At 46.0% G+C, this 21,621-nt stretch overlaps 1 protein-coding gene across 3 annotated transcripts; it reads right to left on the bottom strand.

The window, feature by feature from the left end:
* Positions 1-6,500: 6,500 nt before the first annotated feature.
* Positions 6,501-21,096, bottom strand: TNFAIP3 (TNF alpha induced protein 3). Of its 3 annotated transcripts, none has more exons than XM_084515951.1 (9): positions 20,838-21,096; positions 18,213-18,525; positions 14,360-14,550; positions 13,993-14,140; positions 13,607-13,777; positions 12,697-12,877; positions 10,434-11,356; positions 8,878-9,110; positions 6,501-8,237 (listed from the first exon to the last, which is right to left on the bottom strand). In XM_084515951.1, the coding sequence occupies exons 2-9, from the start codon at positions 18,508-18,510 to the stop codon at positions 7,956-7,958; spliced, it is 2,427 nt and encodes an 808-aa protein (XP_084372077.1). In that variant the 5' UTR covers positions 18,511-18,525; positions 20,838-21,096; the 3' UTR covers positions 6,501-7,955. The 3 variants fall into 3 exon arrangements, with proteins under 3 accessions (XP_084372077.1, XP_084372079.1, XP_084372078.1); XM_084515953.1 differs by lacking the exon at positions 20,838-21,096 and adding an exon at positions 20,093-20,688; XM_084515952.1 differs by lacking the exon at positions 20,838-21,096 and adding an exon at positions 19,296-20,036.
* Between the last annotated feature and the right edge of the window lie 525 nt (positions 21,097-21,621).

The following is a 21,621-nucleotide window of genomic DNA, read 5'->3' as shown; positions in this document are numbered from 1 at the left end:
GGAAAATTCTGGTGATGAATACATTAAGTTTGACATTCACGTAGACTGGGGTATGGCTGAGCCTGATGGGCCTGAGCAACCTGCCTGCTCTGAGTAATGCATTTTGAACTTACACGGTGCTCACTACTGCTATGACTCAAATGCACAGGAGCGCTGGCAAGCACCGGAGGCTTTCCTGCCTCCAAGGACCCAGCCCAGCACCAGCCTTAGCAGAGAGCAGCTCTGCCAGGGGTCACCATTCATTGCTCTATCACCACCACCCAAACTTCCCTTTTTTAAAAAAAGTCTCTGGAAACGATGACTTTTTTTCTTTTAGGCAAATGTAGGCTGGTCTAGACATGCACGTGATCATGAAAAAGCCATGTAACAACATCTCTTTCTGCTAGGCTGTGCATTAATAATACGTAAATGAAAAATAATGTGATCTCCACCCTCAAGGAGAAATTAGTTTTGTCCTCATTGCAGGTAGTACATTGCAGGCTGAATAAGCTGTAACCTATCACGCTGAAATATCAGTCTGACTACTTCCCTTGCTCTTTAAGTGGCTGTGCATTAAGGACCACAGAAAAGGCTGAGATGATTTATTCCCATTAAACTGCAACAAGTAACCAGTGCAAGATGTGCCAATATTTAAAAGAGGACTTAACAATAAGGTGTGCTTAGATCGGCATATCTTTGTGGCACGTGGTTTGCAACAGCAGCAATTTAATATATATTTTATTTATTTATTACTCCAGAACACGTAAAAGGAAGTAAGAGACTATTTTTATAAATAGCCTGGCTAAATTCCCATCCTACTAATCCTACAGAATATCTGGAGTAAAGTTGCTGAAGTCAGTCCAATTCTCAAAGGTTTACACCAGTATAAATGTTATCAGAGGTGGAAGTAAAATGTTTTCCAGGCATCACTTCAGTGCTCTTCACACTCTTCTGTTATGAATGTCAGAGGAGAGGAAATGAAATGACTCCTGCAGTCATTACCTTTAGCAAGTGGGAATTCTGACTGTGTGATCTCAGGCTACATAACACTTGATGTCATGGACAAATTTGGTCCCACTGTAATCAGCAGTGCACCTCAGGGTGATAGAAACATTTGTTTAAAAGTGCAAAACACTGCATAGCACTGCCTTTCTTGGAGCAGATCCCCAGCTCACTAGCTTTGCTCTACATTGTAAATGAGAAGGGAATTTTGACCCCTTCTTGTGACATTGTGGCTTATTAATGTTTTTAAAAAGCCACAGTGTTTTTTGTTTGTTTGTTTGTTTGTTTGTTTTTTTAATTTTAGTAGCCACTGTTTTGGGAATTGGACTAACTCACAATGTGTGCTCAATATTAGATCATATGAATCCCTTGAAATGAAGCCATAATGACAGAACAAAACCTAAGCCCCCTTCCTCCCCCCCTCCATGGTAATTCACCAGGGGAAATCTGACTTCCTGCCCAACACGTATGTGTACTAGGGCTTAACCAAAAAAAAAAAAGGGGGGGTGGGGTGTTGGGGGGAGAAGAAAAAAACCCGAATCAATAACAAAAAGAATCATTGCTGTCAGAGGTCAGGGGGTGGTGGGAGGGGGGAGAGATTACATACATGGTATTTGGTTTAGTGAGGCTGAGGCTGGAGGAGGGGGTAGTCTGGATAACATGCCGTAGGCTGTCTTTCAATATTAGACACAGGGAGTTTTTGAAAATTAACATTAGTACAAAAAGAAGTCATCATAAAACTCCCAGGCAAAATTACCTGCTCTTATTTCAGGTTTCTGTTTGACAAACATTAAAGACTTTTTTTTTTTTTTAATTTATATATATAAAGGCTTTTTTTTTTTTTTTAGTGATCATTTATCTCGACAACTTGAGATGCCACCATACCGGGTTCACCAGGTTGCCTGCAGAGCGCTCAGTGGGACAGGGCTGTGTTAGCCCTTTGCCAGGGGTCCCGTGCTGCTGGCAGGCCGAGGAGGATGGTGATGGAGGGCTGACACAGCTCCTGGTGGCGGTGAGTGGCCATAGGGTCACCTGAGGAGGACTGCCTGGCCCAGATCGGCTCAGCTTGGCCTGTTTTGACTCAGCTTGGCCTGGTGTGGCTTGACCTGGCTGGGTTCGGCCTCTCCACTCATGCAGGAGCAAGGCAGGCCTGTGAGGTACTTCAGTGTTTCTCTCAACGTAACAGCCAGATGAATAACCCCTGTGAGGGCACTCTTCTCCAAAATTCCCATGGATGGCCAAGGAAAGGGGAGTCAACAAAGTAGCATCTCAATTAAGCCACTTCCAAGCATTTTGTCTTTCCTCATGTGCAGCTAGCACCGCCCTTCTGAAGCAGGGAAGGGCTCGTGCCACCAGTATTTGTCACCAGTGTGGTAGAAAGCATCAGTGCAGGGCTTACTGAACAAACTTAGGTTAGCTTGTTAAATATGGGCAGCTGAGAAACTGAGCACCTGGATGTAAAGACACCTGTACTGCTAACTGCTTATTTTAAGGGGCCTCACCCTTTTGATATAAACTGAAATGGTAACTGCTCAGTGTTGTGGTTTTCTATTTTGGTGCTGTACATGTTACACTGTTGTGTCCTGCTCAGGTATGCTGGATAAGATTATGCAATTGCTGCTCCCACATAGCTCTCACCTAGACAAAACTTGCACCATGCTAAACTATGTGTTTTACAAAAATTGAATGCATTTTTACTTTTTTTTCAATAAAGTAGACTACTTCTGTTACATAGAAACATAAAAGCCCCTGCTGTGCCTGTTTGGAAGAGGCACTTTGAGGCAAACATCCCAATCCCAGGTGAGAAGGACAATTTAGTGTATCCAGAGAGCTTGTATCTCACTCTGGGGTCTTTTTGCTGTGTGTATCCTAATCACTGAACTGCCTTCTCTCTTATTCCTGTCACTGTCAGCGTAAAGGCCATAGTTCCCAGTTATGGGTGATTCAACTGACTTTCAGTGCAATAAAAGTTGCCAAACTACAGCTCCAGATAAAGTCACTTATATTTAGCTGAAGAGCCATGCAGCTGCATTTGCATCAATAACATAGGGTAAATTCTAATTAACCAGGTGATGCATAAGACCTGGAAATTGTTGCAAATGCTTAATTTTAGGTACCAAAACATATCAGTTTCACAGTGATCCATAATCTAAAACCTTTGGAAACTACTACTACAGGAAACATATGCAGATGTGTATCCATTTCTGCTGAGCACCTGCCATTTCTTGCTCCCAGCAGAAATGACAGCGATTCCCAAGAATCAGAGTCTCCTTTAAGCAAAGCATTTCCAATTTACAGTCAAAGCATCTGAACAAACCCAAATCTTAGGGACACTGACCCAAGCTATGGATGCTGTGCCATGGCAGCCTCAGATCACTTCAACCCACTGGTCCGTGCCCCTGTGAGCCAGTATGATGCCTATGCCAGGGGCCTTCCCCACAGCAGTTTGGATATAGCCACCCTCCCTCCACTGGTAGGAGACTTCAGTGTCAGCTTTGTGGCCTGAAAAGGGCCTCAGCTGGCCTCTCACTCTTCAGGTCCCCAGGCTGATGGCTATGTCACCACTACACTATTTCTGATCCAAAGGGTGTAGGACTAGGCCCAGGTTTTGTGAAAAAAAAAAAAAAAAAGTTTTTTTTTTTTTTTTTTAATTGTTTTGTTTTGTTTTGTGTTGTCCTCTTTGAAGTAACTTCAGACACTTCCAAGGAACAGGGTGGTATAGATTAGGACGGTCTGCAGCATGTGCAGGAACACCAGGATGAGACAGCTGGCAAAAGAGTAACCACTTGTGACTCCATCAGGCACATAAAAAGCAGATATGAGGCCACTCCTACATTTACAGTAACTCAAATAATGTTTTTCATTTCCATTTATTACATTCCTAATTGCTCCACGCCGCCTGTGGGTCAGCTGGCAGCTGTACACTAAGCTGTACACGAAGTTGCATGGCAAGCAACTCCTGACAGGCTAATCGAATAACACGTCCTGACTTCAATAACCAGAACTGTTCTCTTCTGCTCTGCAGCCTGAGCTGGACTCTGTACAGGATGGAGATGAATCCAACCAAGAGCAGGAGGAAAGGATGGGTGTTTGGCTCGCAGGCTGTCAATATGATGTCTTAAGCTTCTGTGTGAAGGTGGAGCATCACAGCTGGCACCGAGAGTGAAGCAACAGGACCTCTCTGTTGTTGCTTTACCTGAAAAGCCCACCATGCTAGGTCCTGCCTGGGGCTCCTGGAACACACCAAGCTAGAGATCTAAGAGTGTAAATGTTTCCTCTAACTGATGACACGTTATTTAGTGCTCCCATCCCTGCCCATATGGATAGTACTTTATGGCAAAACAAAGACTTGCCCAGCAGAGCACTGAAGTGTCAGAAGATAAATGTATAAAAATTTAGTAACTGCTTTCTCCCATGTCATGTTACATATTAATACAGATGTTATATCTCTAAGAAGTCTAGAAACATAGATAATATTCAGATCCCAGTCAGGAAGAATTACTGAAAACATCTAAAAGTATCCTTTCCATAAACAAAATGAATATGTAAGCACATCTGGCACAGCAATCCTTTACTGCACCATCTAATAAAGTACTCCAGAGCAATGAAAGTAGTTAAGCCAATTGTTTCATATTAGTTTCATCTTTATGCTCAGAAACAATCTATGAAAGATTTGCATCTCAGCAAAGAGACTTCCATAAGTGGTCACAAAAAAGGGAGAATCCAAATAAAAGTTCTCTCTTGCAGAACAGGAAGGAAAAAAATACTTGAACTTGAGGAGGTGTCTGGCTAGGCAGACAGCAGAAAGCATCAAGAGGACCAAAATCCCCTAAGGCCATTAGGGAAATACCAGAGTATTAAAAAAAAAGAAGGCACCATTAGCTTTAATGTTCCCACACAAGTCAGTCACAAGAGACAGGCTGGGCGCTCATTTACATACAAGCTTCAGAATGAGACAAGCCTCATGTGACTTCAAAGTTATGAGTAATGGGCCCAGAAAGCAGCAGAAAAAAACAGTGGGATTAGGGGCATTTCAGCTGAAACCCTTCCCCTGTGTAGAAGTGGCAGCAAGTGGAGTTAACCTACCTCCCCCTCCCCACTGCTGCCTCCCCTGAGGGTGTCGCGATGGAGGCTCTGCCTCTCCAGGCAGCAGGGGCTGTCAGCTGCCCTCATCTTGGTGAGCTTTGTTGCAGGCAGCCCTGCCAGGATTTGCTTGCCCTTTCAGCACCAAGGTTTCTGCCTGGTGTGGGAGTTCGGTGAATTGGGCAGACATGAGTTGTGAAGAAAGGGGAAGGAAGGAACGGATAAAAAGAGTCACAATCTGAAAAACAGGAATATGCTCTGAAGATTGGGTTGGTAGGTCCAACACGCTCTGCTCTGGGGAAGCAGGCTACTTCTAGCTTGTCTGGTCTGAAAGGATGGGATGCTCTAGTTCAGAGGGAGGGGGGAAAAACTGCAAAACAGCAGTGTGTATGAAGGTGGACAGGAACCCAGGAACATGGGCTAAAGAGCTGCTGGAATTACAAGCACTGGCTGACCTACCACAAAAGCACTCAGGACTGTAACATCTGTGTGGTTTCAACTGGGAAGGCACTGAAGCTTGTGCAAAGTGTGCTCCTGAACAAACAAAGTGTGACAGGGTTAACCAGGACAGAGAGCAACTGACCAGGAGGAGGGGGGAAGCAGCCAGGGTCACCTCTTAGGAAAGGGGCTCCTGTCCTGACCCCACCAGGAGGCTTTCAGGCACATCTCATTTTCCTTTCAGGCCACGGGCAACATGTAGAAGTCACGGTGGTGTAACGGCATTGCCTGTCCAGAGAGAGGTCTGAAAAATCCTCATGCCATGCTGAGGGAGAGTTACAACCCAGGAAGCCCCTGGCAGGGTGGCTGGGTTCAGACAAGTTTGTGATAAGAGAACACCACTTTCAAGTACCGTTCAGCCAAGCAGTTAGCACCTTGCTTTTCAGGAGTGATTGAGCAAGCCAGATGCCACGACCACAAGGCAAAGGGCTTCCCTGCTGCTCATGGTGAGAGGAGGTGCCAGGGCTGGCCTGGGCCTCTGCCCCTGCATGCGTGGGGGTCACTCTTGGCCATCACTACCACCCAAGGTGACACTCAGTCAATGTCAGCTGGGAACCCATGGCATAACTGGTAGATGAATGAAGAAAGGAAGTCAAGTCAGTCTGGCTTAGCATCCCTCACAGCCTGGTCCGGCCCCATCCTTACCCTGCCACACTCCGCTCTGGGGACAGGAGACTGAGCACCCACCCCCAGGAGCCAAGTCCTGATGCACACCGACTGCACGGGTATCCCACAAGGTACCAAGAGCTCTTCCTGAGAGGACACTGAAGCTAGGAGACAGTACGTGGAGACACACAGCAAGTCATCACCTCAAAGTGCTTGGCTACACGACCTGAACCAGGGTGCATCAGTGACGTGATGAACGGTGGTCCTGGACAGAAATCCTTTGGTCAGTGGGTGGCCCATGCTCGACTGTGCTCCTTCTCATCAATACAAAATACTGAACTCAATCCTTCAATAATTTATTTCTTTATATCAGAGAATGTTTTTCAATCATAGATTTAAGTTTGCAAAGTTCAACACAGGAGTAAATATATGTAAAAAAAATCCTAGATGTGCAAATTTCAAGTTGCATTGTTTGAAATAATATAAATATTTTAATAAAACTTATGTTCACATTAATGTTCACAAAATATATAAAATTTAACAGAAATAAGTCAAGAGTTATTTTAACTTTCTTTTTTAGAAACCTGTTTTTTTAATAACTAAAAAAGATTCTAAACTTGAGAAGCAAATTAGAAGAGGTTATCACCTCCAACACAGTAGCAGCAAAACAGATGCTGAAAACTTAAGAAGTATTAAAGGAGAGGAGAGAAGCAGGTATCAGGCACAACAGTATAGGTGAGTTTGCTAAGGCACTGCAGAATGAAAAGTGAATGCATGAACTCCAGGAGTGAGATCTTGCTCCTGAAGTACCTTATTGCCAAGCTCCAAGCTGTAAGCATGATAACAGAATCACATTAAGGATTACAGAAGTGAGAGATTGGGAGTGGGGGGTATGAACAGCAGCATACGTATTTCTGACAATTATCATGGAAGAGAAGAAAGTTACTTTGGCTTCAGAACTGAAGCCTAAGATGTAGGGCTTCAAGGGTTTTTCAATATGTTGAAGGCAATGAGAGCAGAATTGCAGGGTTCGGTTTTCCCATCACATACATAGTTATAAAAGGTGCTTCTGTAATCATGTTATCTTTCCAGCTATCTTCAGCTGTGGAAAAGGATCTAAATGGTGGTTAAGTGTATTGAAGGAGCAGACCACTACTGGTCTTGTTCAACAGTGCAGCTTAGTTTGCCAAGGGCTCTGCAAACCCAGAACCACTCACTGTTACTGCCCTAAGCGCCTGCAGGAGCTCTAGCCTTGTTGAGCTCTGCAAGAACACAAGCAAGGAAACCAAAGCAAGTTTCTTCAGAGACCCTCTGTTTCAACTGCAAGATGCATCAGCCTGTCCTGGAAGACCTCACTCAGGAAACTTGCCTCTGACCAATATACATCAACGCAGAGTTCCCACACCTCCAACAGTAGCTGTGGCTCCTTGTCTGGGAGCAGGGGAGGTATTGTGAAAGAGGCAGAAGCAGGAAGCTCTTTGGATTCAAATGCTTCAAACTTCCCACTGGGAAGTCCAAGAATTAAATACAGCACGATAGGAGCTTATTCGTGAAAGACAGCTCTGTGCAGAAAGCAACCAGCCCTTCTCAGCAGTCCTTGTATGCAGTGTTTAGAGGAATTAAATACTTATTCCCAAGAATAGGAATAAACAGGAACAAGAGCGGACAGCTTATATTCCCCCCCACAACCTCCCACTCCCGGGACTGGTAAGTGTTTTGGACATAGCACCATTTCAGTTAGGGAAGTAGCTGGCACCTCGTTCTTCTTCACCAACTCTTCCTTCCCGCTAGCCATAGATCTGTTTGAACTGGTAGCACTCGTTGCAGTAACCATTGCACTTGGTATTGCCATAGTGGTCACAAGCAGGGGCTCGGCAGCGCTGTTTCGGGGTCTCGTCTGCAGCTGGCTCCCTGGGACTCCCCAGCTGCGTGATCTGGCTGCGGCGCTGGCACTCCTGGCACAGATCCTCACTCCTGCAGGCCAGGTTGTTCCGACACGAAGCCACTGCACACTGTCTCTTCTGGCTAGTCATTGCTGCTCGCTGCAGATCTCTGCGCTGTCCTGTTCTCTAGAAACACATGAAAAACACTGTCAGTTATCATGCTGGCGACACGCATGGCATTTCCATTTTCTTTCAGCTGTGCTAATGCGTTGTATATGTAACCCTGCTTCCCTCCTAGGAAGACACACACATCTTCTGAAGGGCGTGATACCAACAGCTGAGTTGGGCTTTACCAAAGATCATCATAAACACTGTCATTTCTTGGAAAAACTGTTTTTTTGTCTTTGGTAAAACTCAATTATAGAGCCAAAACAAATCAAGTGAAAAAGCCTGAAACAAACTTACGTGCTCAACGAAAAAAAGCAACATGAAACAGACTAAGTTTCTTGACATGATTGCACAGCTCTAAAGGTAAGGACAAAAATCTCTCTCCAGCCAGCAAAACAACTGTTGGTCCAATTGCTTCCAGTGAAATTGCTGGTGAAATTCCAGTCAGGCAAAGCTGAACACAGCCATGCTTACCCTAAACTGAGAACGACCTCAATGGTGCTGCTCAGTTGTAGGGGGTGAAAATCATGAGATACCTTGCACTTGTCTTCCCATGACACTTAGAAAAATTTAATGTTGCTGCATCCTGTAACATGCTTTGAGTTGTTCTCACAAGAGAAAAATCACGCTAATCAAGATTTTCAAACTTCATACTTACTTCGGGCTGTCTCACAAGCTGTTCCTCTGTCCTTCTGGCTTCCTGAAATCGCTGGCTCTGGGCTTTAATGAAACAGTTCTGGCAGTAGCCTTCCAGCATGGTGCTACCCAGGGTGCCACAGTTGCGCTGCTGGCAGGACATGTTTTTGTGGAAGGCTGCAGCAGAGCTCCCTTGCTGACCAGCTGCTGAGGAATTCCTCTGAGATCTCCTCTGATGGCGTAGCAAAGAACTGTCTGTAATGCAAAGTAAGGACAGGGGGAGTTTGAATAAGCCCAACAGATCGGGTGACCCAAAGTGACTAAGAAAAGCTCTTCATTTTACAAAGAAAAAAAAAAATCTACTAGCCTCAAGCATGGATTTTGGACAACCCACAGACCCCTCAGTCCTTGCACTTTCCAGGAACTGCTCCAACAGCTGATTTGATAAAAACTTGCCCTCGGCACAGAAACTGGATTCCACTGAAATCAAGGGGAATTTCACCACTGCTTTCAGAGTATTGCCTGTGATATTCCCAACTCTTCCTTCCCTTTCACCCTCCCCTGTTACAATCACATTGGGTAACAGAACAGAGCTAAATGGGTTAACATGCCTTACACTTATTAATCTCACAAGGCAATCTTATATATTCCACAGTCGTAAGGAAAACATTTTTCCTTGTGACCAACACTGCAAAGAAGCTTTTGCAAGCTTTTCAAAATTTACACAAGCTCATAATTTAAAAGGATGTGAAAAGGGCAGTATTGGCATGTTTGTCAGCAATGAAAGAGGTGAGCATTATTTCTCTTACACGTCTTCTGCCCTCTGTACCCAAGGACACTTTGACTGTGTAATCAACCAGAAACATGGAAGTTGAAGATTTCAAGACATGATTTATAGACAGTTACTTTTTTTTTTTTTTATGGGCTTGACATGTGCACAAATGTACTTGATACTACCAAGAAAGACTTCAAGGTACATTATAATAATATACTCCTATGTCACTACAGAATACTTATTCTGTATTATCTTGCACACATGTTGTATTTGCACATTTTTTTGCAAATTTTTTCCATATTTGCACAAATTTTGCCTGCTTTATTTATTGAAGTGACTTCAGTAGTTACTCCAGAGTGTTATACCTGTTTTATCTTGAAATTCACACCAAGCTTTTTAAGTTTGCCTTAAAGCTTTGCCTTACAAACACAGCTGGTTTTCAGTAGCATCAATATAATACCATTTCCCCCACCAATTCCTACAACTTCTCTAGTTATTATGATGTTTAACTGGAGAAAATTCATAGCAAAACATTACTGCAGTTGAAAGGCATTAAATGAGACTCTTCACTGACTACGTTTTGCTTCCACAAAAGACTATGGGAAGCTTTACAACAGATTTCACAGAAGTCCCCCATGTTACTGCATGCCTCTTTCTGGGATAATAATGGCAAAAAACGCATATTTTCCTCACGCTGCTACTTGTGCTCCACACTGTTTCTGCCAACCCCTGCTTTTTTAGGGCACAGTGTGTGCTGAGCTTTAGTTTCACAATCTGCACCACATCTGACAGAGCTCACTTACCATGGTTTTCCCTGTACTCAAAGAAACACAGCGTGCAGAAGCCCTCATTCTGAGCGGTTCCAAAGAACTTGCAGCCAGGTTTCCTGCAGAGTTTACTTCCCCTCTTCTCCTCCGGCCCGTGTGGGGCAGGAGGCAGCGGTGCCGGTGCTGGCTCTTCACAGTTGTTGGGAGCCTGATGGCAAGGATGCTGAAGGAGGCTGGGCGACATCTGGGATGGGTCAGACGTAGATCTCTGGTGGCACATGGACAGAAAACCAGGGCCACCATTCGAGGAGTGCTCTGTAGTCCTTTTGAAACAAGTGCTGCACATGCCATTAAAGGTCCTGTTGGCCTTCTGCAGGCAGCCTTTACACGTGGCATAGTCTACCTGTCTCTGGTCATCCACATTGTTACAAGGAGCACGCTGTCTGGAATTGTAGCAGCGTTCGCAAAGTCCGTTGTGTTGCACGTTCAAGGTGAAGGGACAGTCTGGGGTCCTGCATTTCATGGCAGTGGTTTCGCTGTAGAGGAAGAGGCTGGGAGCAGTTGGAGGCGCGGAGCGAGGCCCTGCTACGGACTCTTTAGACATCCATCCCCCAGGTTCACAGACCTCACCGCGGGAGGAGCCCGATCCAGCTACTTTTAGTTTCTCAGGTGCTGCTTTAGGGGTCTGCTTTCTGCCTTTGGTTCCCTGTGACCTCCGCTCAAAGCACTCGTGGCAGTAGGGCTGAGTGTTCACAGACATATAGAAAGGGCAGTTCGGAGTTTCACATTTCACCTGTAAGAGGGAGAGCTGGGAGAAAGACAGATCCTGTCTGGCCCTGGGGCAGGTCTCTCTTCTAGCAGGCTCAGCGTTCTCCTGCCATTTCTTGTACTCATGCTGCACCAGTTGAAAGTAATCCTCCACAAGGTTTATTTCTTTCGGTAGATTGCCTTCATCCAACCTGACAGACAAAAAAAAAAAATATCACCGGTTGAAAAGGGCAGATGGCTGGGGGTGGAGACAAATACAGGCCACGTGGGGAGGAAATGTAGATTTAATACACATCCATATTACTCAGCTAGAAGATCCAGGATGTTAACTGTTGCTGTAAATGGAAATAATTTTAAAAGCAGGTGTTCAGTGATGTCAAATGGAGACTTTCACATCTAAAGAAATGGTCTCACAGTGCTAAATGCAGAAGTATTCTTGGAAGGATTTTCAAGGTAAGGGTTTACTGTCTATGAAAGATGTATGCAGGAAGGCTACATAATCTCTCAAATAAAAAGAAAAACCCTTCAAATTCTAAATTCCTCTGAAGACCAATGCCCAACTGAGCTGTGAGTAGTGTTTGACCACCCTCTTCACAGCCCATGCTCAGAACAAACCTTTCCTCCCGTGGAATTGTATCGTGAAATACTGAGTCATTCTGAAATCTGCTCCTTTTTTTGCTCTATGGGCTCTGCAACTACCAGTCAAATTCTTTAAACAAACTAGGTGGCTTCAATTCAGTTGAAGCAATGCTGGAAGCCATCACAGAATCCCTACGTGACCCTGACCGCAGGGAAAACCCCACATCACAGCTTATCATGCAATAGCTCAGAGGATGAGGAGCTAGCACTGCTGGTAATACTCGAGAACCCAGTGTAGCAGTGGCACTCGACAGCACAAAGATGTCACCACGGGCTGTAATGGGAGAAGTGACAGGGGATACGGGGAGTCACGGAGGGATAGGCAGGCATTGCTCTCCAGATTAAAAAAGCTGGTGAGTGCAATCAGCTGCTCCACACGTTGCTGACTGCTAACTGCCAGGGGGACAAGGGCAGGTGCCAGCTCCTCCACTGGCCACAGCTTCCTGCCTGCTGCGACGCTGCAAGAATGCAACCTTTCAAGGCATTTGTACGTTGAACACACTGCCAAGTGCAGACAAAATTACACCACTGCACTTTATGCAATTTATGAAGTGCAGGAGTTCTGCAGAACTTGTTCCTGGTTGTAACTACTTCTCAGCCACTCCCCGAGTAACGTAAATGTCACTGCAACTAGTCTGTTGGCTTTACTCTTCTAACGTATTAGGCTCATGCTGCTAAATCCAAATACATTTTTGCCTTTGGCTTTGAGACTGGTTCAAGCCCATACCACTTAAAACCATGTGAACGGTAACACCAATATTTTATACTGCAGAGGGCAAACGTGCACTATCATGGAAGGAAAGAAATAGTGAAGAGGCACACACACACAGACTGGCGTGGCTTCTACCACCACCTTAACCAACATAACTGAGGAAACAGGAATGACACTCACTTTGCAGCGTTAATTAGGTGAGTTGTGCCATGATCCCAGCCTTGCACTGGAATTTCTATGACTATCAAGTAGTCCTTCAGCAGCTGCTCTTTTTCCCTCTCCTCCGCATCCGTCAGAAAGTGCACGCTCAAATCCTCAAATCTGCCTCGTTCGCTGGTGACCAGAGGGACAGCCCGGATCTCTGTGTGGAAACACAAGGGGTTAGCACAGGTATTTTACCTGCCAGGAGTAACCACAAGATACAACACAACGGAGATATCAGCACTGCTGCTGAATTTTGGACAGACAAGAGACTGGCTGGCAAGACAAACTGGTTTCTAAACAGTGTGATTAAGAGAGGATTCAGATACATCAGTCCCAAAAATTTAGTCCCATCCTACTGCAATTTTTAATGTCCCCATTGCAATTGCCTTCTCCCTGGGGGCAGTATCATAGAGCTTAGTTTATTACACCTTTTTATAAGGTGATGCCTGAACCTAGAGCACTGTTACCCATTTGGATGAGATACATGCTTTGCCATTTTTAATGTATCTCACTGCCCCTGCTAGGCAGCTGCACACTGCTGTGAGACTGTGTTGTTTGAAGCTACTTTTACGGTGGAACATGGAAAGGAGGCCAGCACACAGCGAGACAGAGGCACACAGCGAAGCAGAGGTCACCCTTTGATGCCAGCCTGGAAGCAGGTGAGCTGTGCTCCACTTTCAGCTGGCATTTTGAATACAGTTTTTAGTTTCTATTCATGTTTACAGACACAGCTATTTCTGCTTACATTTTAAGAACACATTCCGAAGAAGTCTTTTACATTAACTTTTAAAATGCAAATATTAGCCAAATTATATTTTAAATGCTGCGTCAGCATAAAAGTACTGAAGAGGCTATGCAATTAGTAGACGAAGTACTTGAAAAATACCTGGGCCACTGTCCTTCAGGGTCACTAGAGGTGTAAAATGCATATTGTCGTAGCCAAGCACAATTGGATATCTGTAGCATTCTTCTGCTGGCCAAAGGAGTGGCAGGTAAACACCGCCAACGTTCAAAGGAGCAAAACTGGAGCCTGACTCTAAGCTTCTCACCACTTTATCTGCACAAGGAAGAAGGAAAAAATCTGTTAAGCACAAGTATGTATGTGCTATAGGTAACAGAAAAACATTCTGGGTGTTTTAGAACAATTGCTGAAACTCCCAGTTCTGAAATACACCTACCTAAAAACAACAATTAGCAAAATCAGATCACTAACACAGACTGAGCACAGACTGAGACGACCCTTCATGTGAGATGACTTGCTGGGCAACTCACCTGCAAGGACAATGATTGGTCTTCTGAGGATGTTAGCAAGGATGAAGATGTGGATTTCTTCCAGCGCATTATAAGGAAGCCTGTTTCGAGCCCCAGATGTTTCTGGAGAGGTCATTTCAATGAGGTATTCCCACTCCTCCTCCCAGTTCTGAGGAAAGAAACATCCGTCAGCAACGGTTTAAAGACATGGAGGTCAGGAACCAACTGCAGCACTCAAAATATGCACATTTTCCCATTTCCTCCAAAGGAACAGCATTTCCTCTCTCCACAAACAGCGGGATCCGTGGAGCCAAAGACTCAAAGAAAATCAGCAAGGCAACCCTGAGAAGCATTCAGCAAACTGCACAGTTCCCTCAGGCCGCCTTACCCGGGTGTCATAGCGGAGTCCTGTCTCTACAAACTCCTGGGACTTTATAGCCTCCCGCTGCCAGCGCAGCTTGAAGTTCCGTGTATCAATCTCCCGGAGGGCGCTAAACAGTGTTTTTCTTAAGACGAGGTCAATATCTTCAATACCCCACATGTACTGAGATGCAGCATGCATGAGGCAATTTCCATCACCTGAAAGAAAAAGGAAAGAGTACGTTGATTTTACATGGCTGCTTAAATAAAACCCCACCAACAAGAAGGATGTGGAATTAATTACGCAGCACATCCACATATTCCACGTGCACTTTTCACTAAGCCTCTGCCAGAGGGCTTTTCACAGGAAGACGGCAGCTGTGAGTGCTCTGCCCAAGGGAAGAAAACAAGTTGTCCCCTCTCTGCTTCTTGTCCCTGCACTGGCTGGTGAACTGTACTCAGCAGCAGTGGGAAACCTGCCCCTTATCTATCTTACTTACCTGCTCCTTATTTATCTTACTAACTTGGACTGATCTCCTGAACTGAATTCTGGGGTTGCCTGCAGATGTCAAGCAGTTGCAATGGCTTTTAAACACAACCAAGTCATCATAAAAGTTCAAAAGAATGTGTAAGTCTCCCTCACCAGTGTTTAAACAAATGCACACCTGATGGCACAGGGTTGAGAAAACGAAAAACAAAAATAATATCCTATAGTAACACCTCCCCTGACGAGCACCGCATAGGAAAGCTTGGCACTTGTCTGTGCATGGAGGAATTATAACGAATTATAATGACCTATTCTTCCCTTTCTGTACCTATTTCATTTATGTAAAGCAACTGTAGGAACACCTCTTGCCTTCCTCTCAGAGCTGCTAGCTGTCTGTATGCTGTGCTGTTGTAAATTCCATGTAGAGATTTGCTTTTCTAAAGCACAAAATTAAAATTAGCTAAATGAAAAGCATAATGATTTGCTTCTCATTTTGACTACTCCTTCCATTGAAGGAATCCTCTTTATATGTAGGAAGAAAAGCAGAGTTCTGCAGTTTCACAGGGAAGAAACTGAGAATCTGAATAGGTAATAAACTTAATTGAAAGGTGTGACAAAGTATGCCTATGGCTCCCTTTCAAATTCTACCTCTATCCACCCTCTTCAAAAGCCTTTATGAAAGGGAAATAGCAAGAACCATTACTGTCCTGTCCTCAGATTCAAAACTAGGCCTGGCGTTTAATACAGTGGTAAACAGATTCACTGAAAATTAAGAAATCATATTAATTTCCTTGGAAGAGAGGACATCAGCCATGATAAACCTGCTAGATTTTTCTTGGGATGGGGAGAGAAGATAAAAAAAGAAAAAAAAAAAGGAAAGACTCCACTGCCCAGACTTAAAACCATGTATTAGGCTACATGCATTATGAGCTCAAGTAAATTGTTTGTGAACACTTCGCTATTTTTTCTGTGAAACTGCAGAGAAAAACCTACAACAGACACCAGATCCTGAATAAGTATCATTTGCAAACATGCTTAACATTTTATAAATTGTTATGGTCTCACTGCATATCAGGTTCCTACCACTGACTTCTGGTTTCTGAATGGAGTCTTGCAAAGCAGACTGTGTCTGCAGACTGTGTACTCGAGCTCAAAAAACATCAGGGAAGAGCATATAATATTGAAAACCTGACTGGGTTTCCTTCTGAACAAGAGAGATGACATATTAATCCCGTTAAAATTTTCCCTTTGCAAAATCTAGAGCAAAGATAAGATTTTTTTTTTTTTTTCTTCTTCTCTCAGAGCTGACTTTCAGTTCTTTATTGAGAAGCAGCGCCCAAAATTCCTTACGCAGCACTTGGAATTCCCCGGCGCCGTTTGACTAGCAGTTGAGCAACACTTGTACTTTTTGTTCTGCTGCGCGCACGGCTGCACAGCGAAGCCTCCCTCGGACTTTCCCGGGGGGTGTGGTTGGGCGAGCTGGAATGAATGCCTATTCATTATACAAGTGAAATCGCTACAGCCAATAGATGATGGGATTTTAAATTAATTTTTTTTCGAAAGTTTCAATTTTTATACCTCCTACCGCCCGCTTTCTATCCACCATTCACATGCCTGCAAGTAAGCGTGCAGTGATTCTTCTTGTGAGAAGAGAAATGACACCACCAACTCGTGTACATATTAGGTAAAATACACATTAAAAGGTCCCATAAGGATCTCTTTAATTTGAACAATATGAACAACTAAAGCCTTCATTAAAAGACGTGGATTTTTCTGAAGAAAGCCCATCTCTGAAGGAACTAATACTCCTCCCACATCTGTGGGTTAAGCAGTCAAATGCTTTTAAAATTTTCTTCATGCCATGTGGGAGGAAAAAAAAAAAAAACACCATAGTTTTTCCACTCGTTTGAATAACATAATTTTCTGGGCTCGTACAGGGCTTCTCCAGGCTTCTCTCAGCCATCCTCTCCTTCAGCCCAGTCTGCCTTCTCCCTCCTGCAGAGCTGCAGCAACTTTGCATAAACCACAGGTTCCCAAAGCCACTCCTCCTGCGCAAGCACTTGATGACCTTACAGCACCAGACGGAAGCCAAGTGCAATGCACTGGCTGCACGGGGAGTGGGGGAACACCAACTAACCCCTTTTGCTCTGCCATCCCTAATATTTCAGCATCCTGTATACTGGTGCACCTACTCGCGGATAGGACCCAGGTCCATAAATTGTTCCCAGTTATAACACTGGTCTAGAGTCACAACACAAGGCACCTGTTCACTGAACATTGTGTTTGCAGCAGTAAGGGAAGCTTTGACCCCTGCAGAATTATTAACATCAGATGCAGGACTCCAAAGCCTATGCCGTGGGCATAAATTACACAAATTACACATAAATTACACTGTCCATTTTCATAGTAGGTCTGTTAGAGTGCATCTATTGCAGTGAAGTTTTGAAGACACAACACTTGGAGTGATGTCACCCTCCTGGTGCCTGCAAAGCACTGCCTGCAACTCTCGTCCTCTGGAAGTCCAAGGTTACCCAGTCTTCACGGACAGACTAATTACAACCACAGGAATTTCATGCAAAAGCAGAAGCTGCCCACAAAAGCCCACCAAAAGGTCAGTGTTTCAATTACAGTGACAGAAGGGTACATTTGGATCAGGCTCTTTAAGTAAGGTCACAGCAGTTGCATCTGCATGGTGGTTGTTTTCATGGGTTTTGTAAACTACAATTGTGTGCAAACAGGAAAGAAAAGACCGTGGTCTAGGAACACACGGACAATGTATATATAAACAGAGAGGAAAATAAGCTTCCTAAGAGCATAATGTACTGACTTGAACTAGGCTGAAGGTCCACCACACCCAGTGTCATCTGCTCCTTGAGCAAGGAATATATATTTCCCATAATCTTGGTGTCCTCAGCGTCCCAGTCTACCTTCCCATTTGAGGCATTGCTATGCTGTAGGGAATCCTGAGTCCAAGCTTGGAGTTGCATGACCATAAGTCATAGCCATTACCAAATCTTTCCTGCACCGAACGTGAAATGCCCAGCAGTTCTCACAGTCATGTGCAAAGTTTTCCTGCTTGGCAACATGGGCTCTTGCACCCCGCTAAGATATCGCTGCACTCGCGCTACTTCATTTACAGCGCCTGACACAATACACATAAAGTAATGCTAACGTGAAGTTCTCTGACCAGCAGTGACCCTTAAAATAAAAGGGCATCGCACATTTCCTTGCCCTGAGGGAAGGCAAGAGCTCGCAGAGCCCACCGGGCAGCCAAGCCCACCACCAACAAGGTCAGCATGTTCTCATGGGCACCGATATTACAGCTGGGTCATCACCAGACCTTGCCTTCCAGTCACAACTGGCATTTCAACACAAAGACCTGCTCACAACTTACCATTAGTCTTCAAAGGCACAAGTCTCCTGACTTCCATGCACCAGTTCAGCTTCCTCTGGCGCTCCAGTGAAGTCTGGGTGGCCTGGTCAGTCAGCGCCTTCTGAAGCATTTCCCGAAACTGAGGGCAAAACTGGCACATTCTGAACATTTCTATGGTGTATCTGTGCATAGTCCTGAAGTGGTGAATTATTCCATTGGGGGGTTTGACCAGATCTTCAGGTGTTCTCTCTCTGATCTTCACAGCTTTCAGCATATTGCTCTGATACAAAGCCTGAGGAAGGACATGTTGGCCAGCCATGTTCCCACACGAAATCTGAAACAAAAAAGAAAAGGATTTTCTTATTGACATGTTAGCATCCTTGCACTGCAGTGCTATCACTTCTGCAGAGACTGAGAATGAACTTCCAGGCGCGGGATTCTGGTTGCTGCTTTGCCCAAAAAGTACACAGAATGGACGCAGTCCACTGAGGCTTACAGAGCTGATCATTTTCAAAGCTCACATCCATCATTCTGTCCACATTACTCAGATATAGCCACTGAACAGCTTATTTCACTTATTTACTGTGATCATTTACTGAAATATCGAGGAGAATTTATTCACAATGAAGGAAATTACATCACTGTTCCAAAAAAAAAAAAAGGCATTTAAATGAAAGCAAGGATAAAAAAAAGGCAAGATCAAGGGAAGGGAAAATTATCTTGGAAACTTGACTAATTGATAACTGCACAGTAATGCCATATGAACCCATTGAACTTTCAGCACGTTCCAAGCTCTTGTTTTGATGACATGCCAAAAAAAGCAGGTAATGACCATTTCAGCTTTCTGCAGCCCGTGCATTCTGAGAAGTGATGCCTGGGATAGTACAAAGAACCTGAATAATGAATTACACATGTGCTAGTATCCTTCCCATACTTACAGAGGCTGAAGATGGTAAATAAGGTATTAGGAGCAGGGCAAGTACTCAAGGACAGACTTATGTTACTCTTCTTGAGGCTCCTTATGTTTTGTGAGCAGTGCAGCTGCTGCACAGAGGTGCTAGTGCAGCGTGTGGGGGTGCAAAGAGCAGTGCCAGTATTACTCACCGGTAAGTCAACAGAGCTGAAAAAGCATTTCCACTTGGCTCAAAAACCCCAGCATTTTTCCACAGTGGGACAAGTAATGTTTACTGCCCTGCATCCCTTTCTTCAGTATCTCCGGCCTCATGGGTTACAGCAGGAAGAACAAAAAAAAAACAACCCATAACCTCAAACTATCTACAGCCCGAAATACTTATTCGGAGCACCCTAACGTTGCGGCTAGCTACAGCCAAACACAGGGACCACATTCACACATCTCCCCAGGCTCCCATGCCCTACAGCAGCTAACGCTATGAACAGTTATTTTTACAGGGAGAGACTCTCCACGCTGTCCAGGCGGATTACTTCTCTGTCTACAAACAAAGCAAAGTTTCTAGTAAGCGACAGCATCCAGCTCCAGCTCCAGCCATCCTTCCGGAGGCTGGGACGGGCTCTCAGGGCGAGGGACCTCCAGCTCCCGCTGCCAAGAGCCGCCTGCCTCCTGCAGCCTGGCCAAGAGCCAGCTGGCCGCCGCCGCCGGTGGACACCCTGTCAAACCCGAAATAGAGGCAGGTGATGGACGAGACACGGCGACGGCAGCACAGCCCTCTCTGCCCAAGCAGGGCAGCGTCATTCACGCCGTATTATTTCCTCTGCTCGTGGCAGCGCACCAGGAACAGTGCTCAGAGCTGTCATCCCACAACACGTGGGGACGCTTTCCTTTCCCTAATAAAAATGGTACATTATAAACGTTTTCCCTAAGAATAAACGAGCTGAAAATAGAAACAACATGTTTTCTCAGCCCCCCCCAGTTTCATACATACCGCTCACATAATCCTTCAGTTAAATGTACGGATGATTTAAGAAATATATAAGCAACCACGTATTAATTTTCTTCATAAACACCGCTCTGCTTTGCTCAGAGGCGAGCAGGACATCGAATCCCTTCGTTACGTAAGTAGAGTCATTGAGTCAATAGGTTGATTTTTTTTTTTTTTTAAAGCCAAATAAAGACTTAGCAGATGAATAAGCACTACTGACATGGCCCCCTGAATGGTTATTTCCAGCTTTAAGCAACAAAAAGTACGGCGCTTAGAGGAGCGTTCACCAGAACCGTGTGGCTCGGTGCCCTGCGCTGCAGCTCCGCTTTCCCCCCCCCCCCTCCGAGCATGGAAAATATTGCCTGTGCCATCTACAGCCACCAAACAGCAACCCAGGCAAGAGCCGAGAGACCCTGGTTTGAGAAAGCGGTGTTGAAACAAAAGCCACCAGCACCCCATACCCCGGCCATACAGAGCGCGGCCAATGCAGCCCCAGCGGTGCCGCTCTGACCTTCCCAAACACGCAGGAAAACAAAACGCTGCGGGCTGCTCTGACGTCCCTGTTTATCCCCCTAGGGCTGCCTGGGGTCAGCCTATTTCGGACCCCTGAGCCCGAAATGCCCGCGCCGTGCCAATCAACAGAGGGCACAATTTCCTCGCCCGGCACCGGGCTGCCGCCAGCAGCCCCCGGAGAGCCGGGGCGAAGCCGCGGCCGCCTCCCCCCCGGCCCCGGCGGGGCAGCGCTCACCTGGGTGCCGCCGGGCTGCTGCGGGAGGTGCTGCCCCTGCGTGCTGCTCAGCAGCCGGGCCGCGGCGGGGGAAGGCAGCCGAGCCCCGCAGCCATCCACGCCCGCAGAGCCCGCGGGGCCGTGCCGGCAGCGGGACCGGGCTGCCCGGGCTGCCCGGGGTGCCCTGGCCGCTCCGCCGCCGCCTCCGCCGCCCCCTCCCCGCTGGAGCTGCAGCTGCCGCCGCCGCTGCTTCTGCCGCGGAATGAAGGGCTGAGCCCAGCCTCTTGGTGTTTTTTTTTTTTTCCCCTTTCTGTTTCAGCGACCGGGCGAAAGAAAAAAAAAAAAAAAAAAAAAAAAAAAGCACAACACAACACACACCAAGAAGAAAAAAAAAAAAAAAAAACCAGCGGGGATTTCCACCGTCAGCGCTTGGGACTTTCCGACATGTGACAACCGCAGCGCCGCCAGCCGCCCGCACCCAGCACCCAGCAGCCGCCGCCAGGGGCCGCCGCAGCGCCCCGGCGCTCCGCAGCCGGGCCCCGGCCCCATGCCCCCTGCCCGGCCCGGCCGCAGCCTGCCCCCGGTTGTGTCTCCCCCTCTCGGCCGGGCGGGCTCAGGCTCACCCTGTGGTGCATGGGGAAGGCTCCGCGCCCCCCTGCCTGATGGTGGTGGCCCTACCCGGCTGCCCCATGTGGTGCTGTTCCTCCAAGCCTTCACACAAACTCAAGCCCCTCTGAGGCTACCTGTGCTCCGCCATTTTGGCTCTGTGTGTGTCAGTAGCCACTGCTGACTTCAGTTTGGTTAA

Source organism: Aythya ferina (assembly GCF_964211825.1).
Source record: "Aythya ferina genome assembly, chromosome: 3".
Taxonomy (NCBI): Eukaryota; Metazoa; Chordata; class Aves; order Anseriformes; family Anatidae; genus Aythya; species Aythya ferina.
Note: the sequence above shows the minus strand (reverse complement) of the source record. Positions and strands in the feature narration are given on the sequence as shown.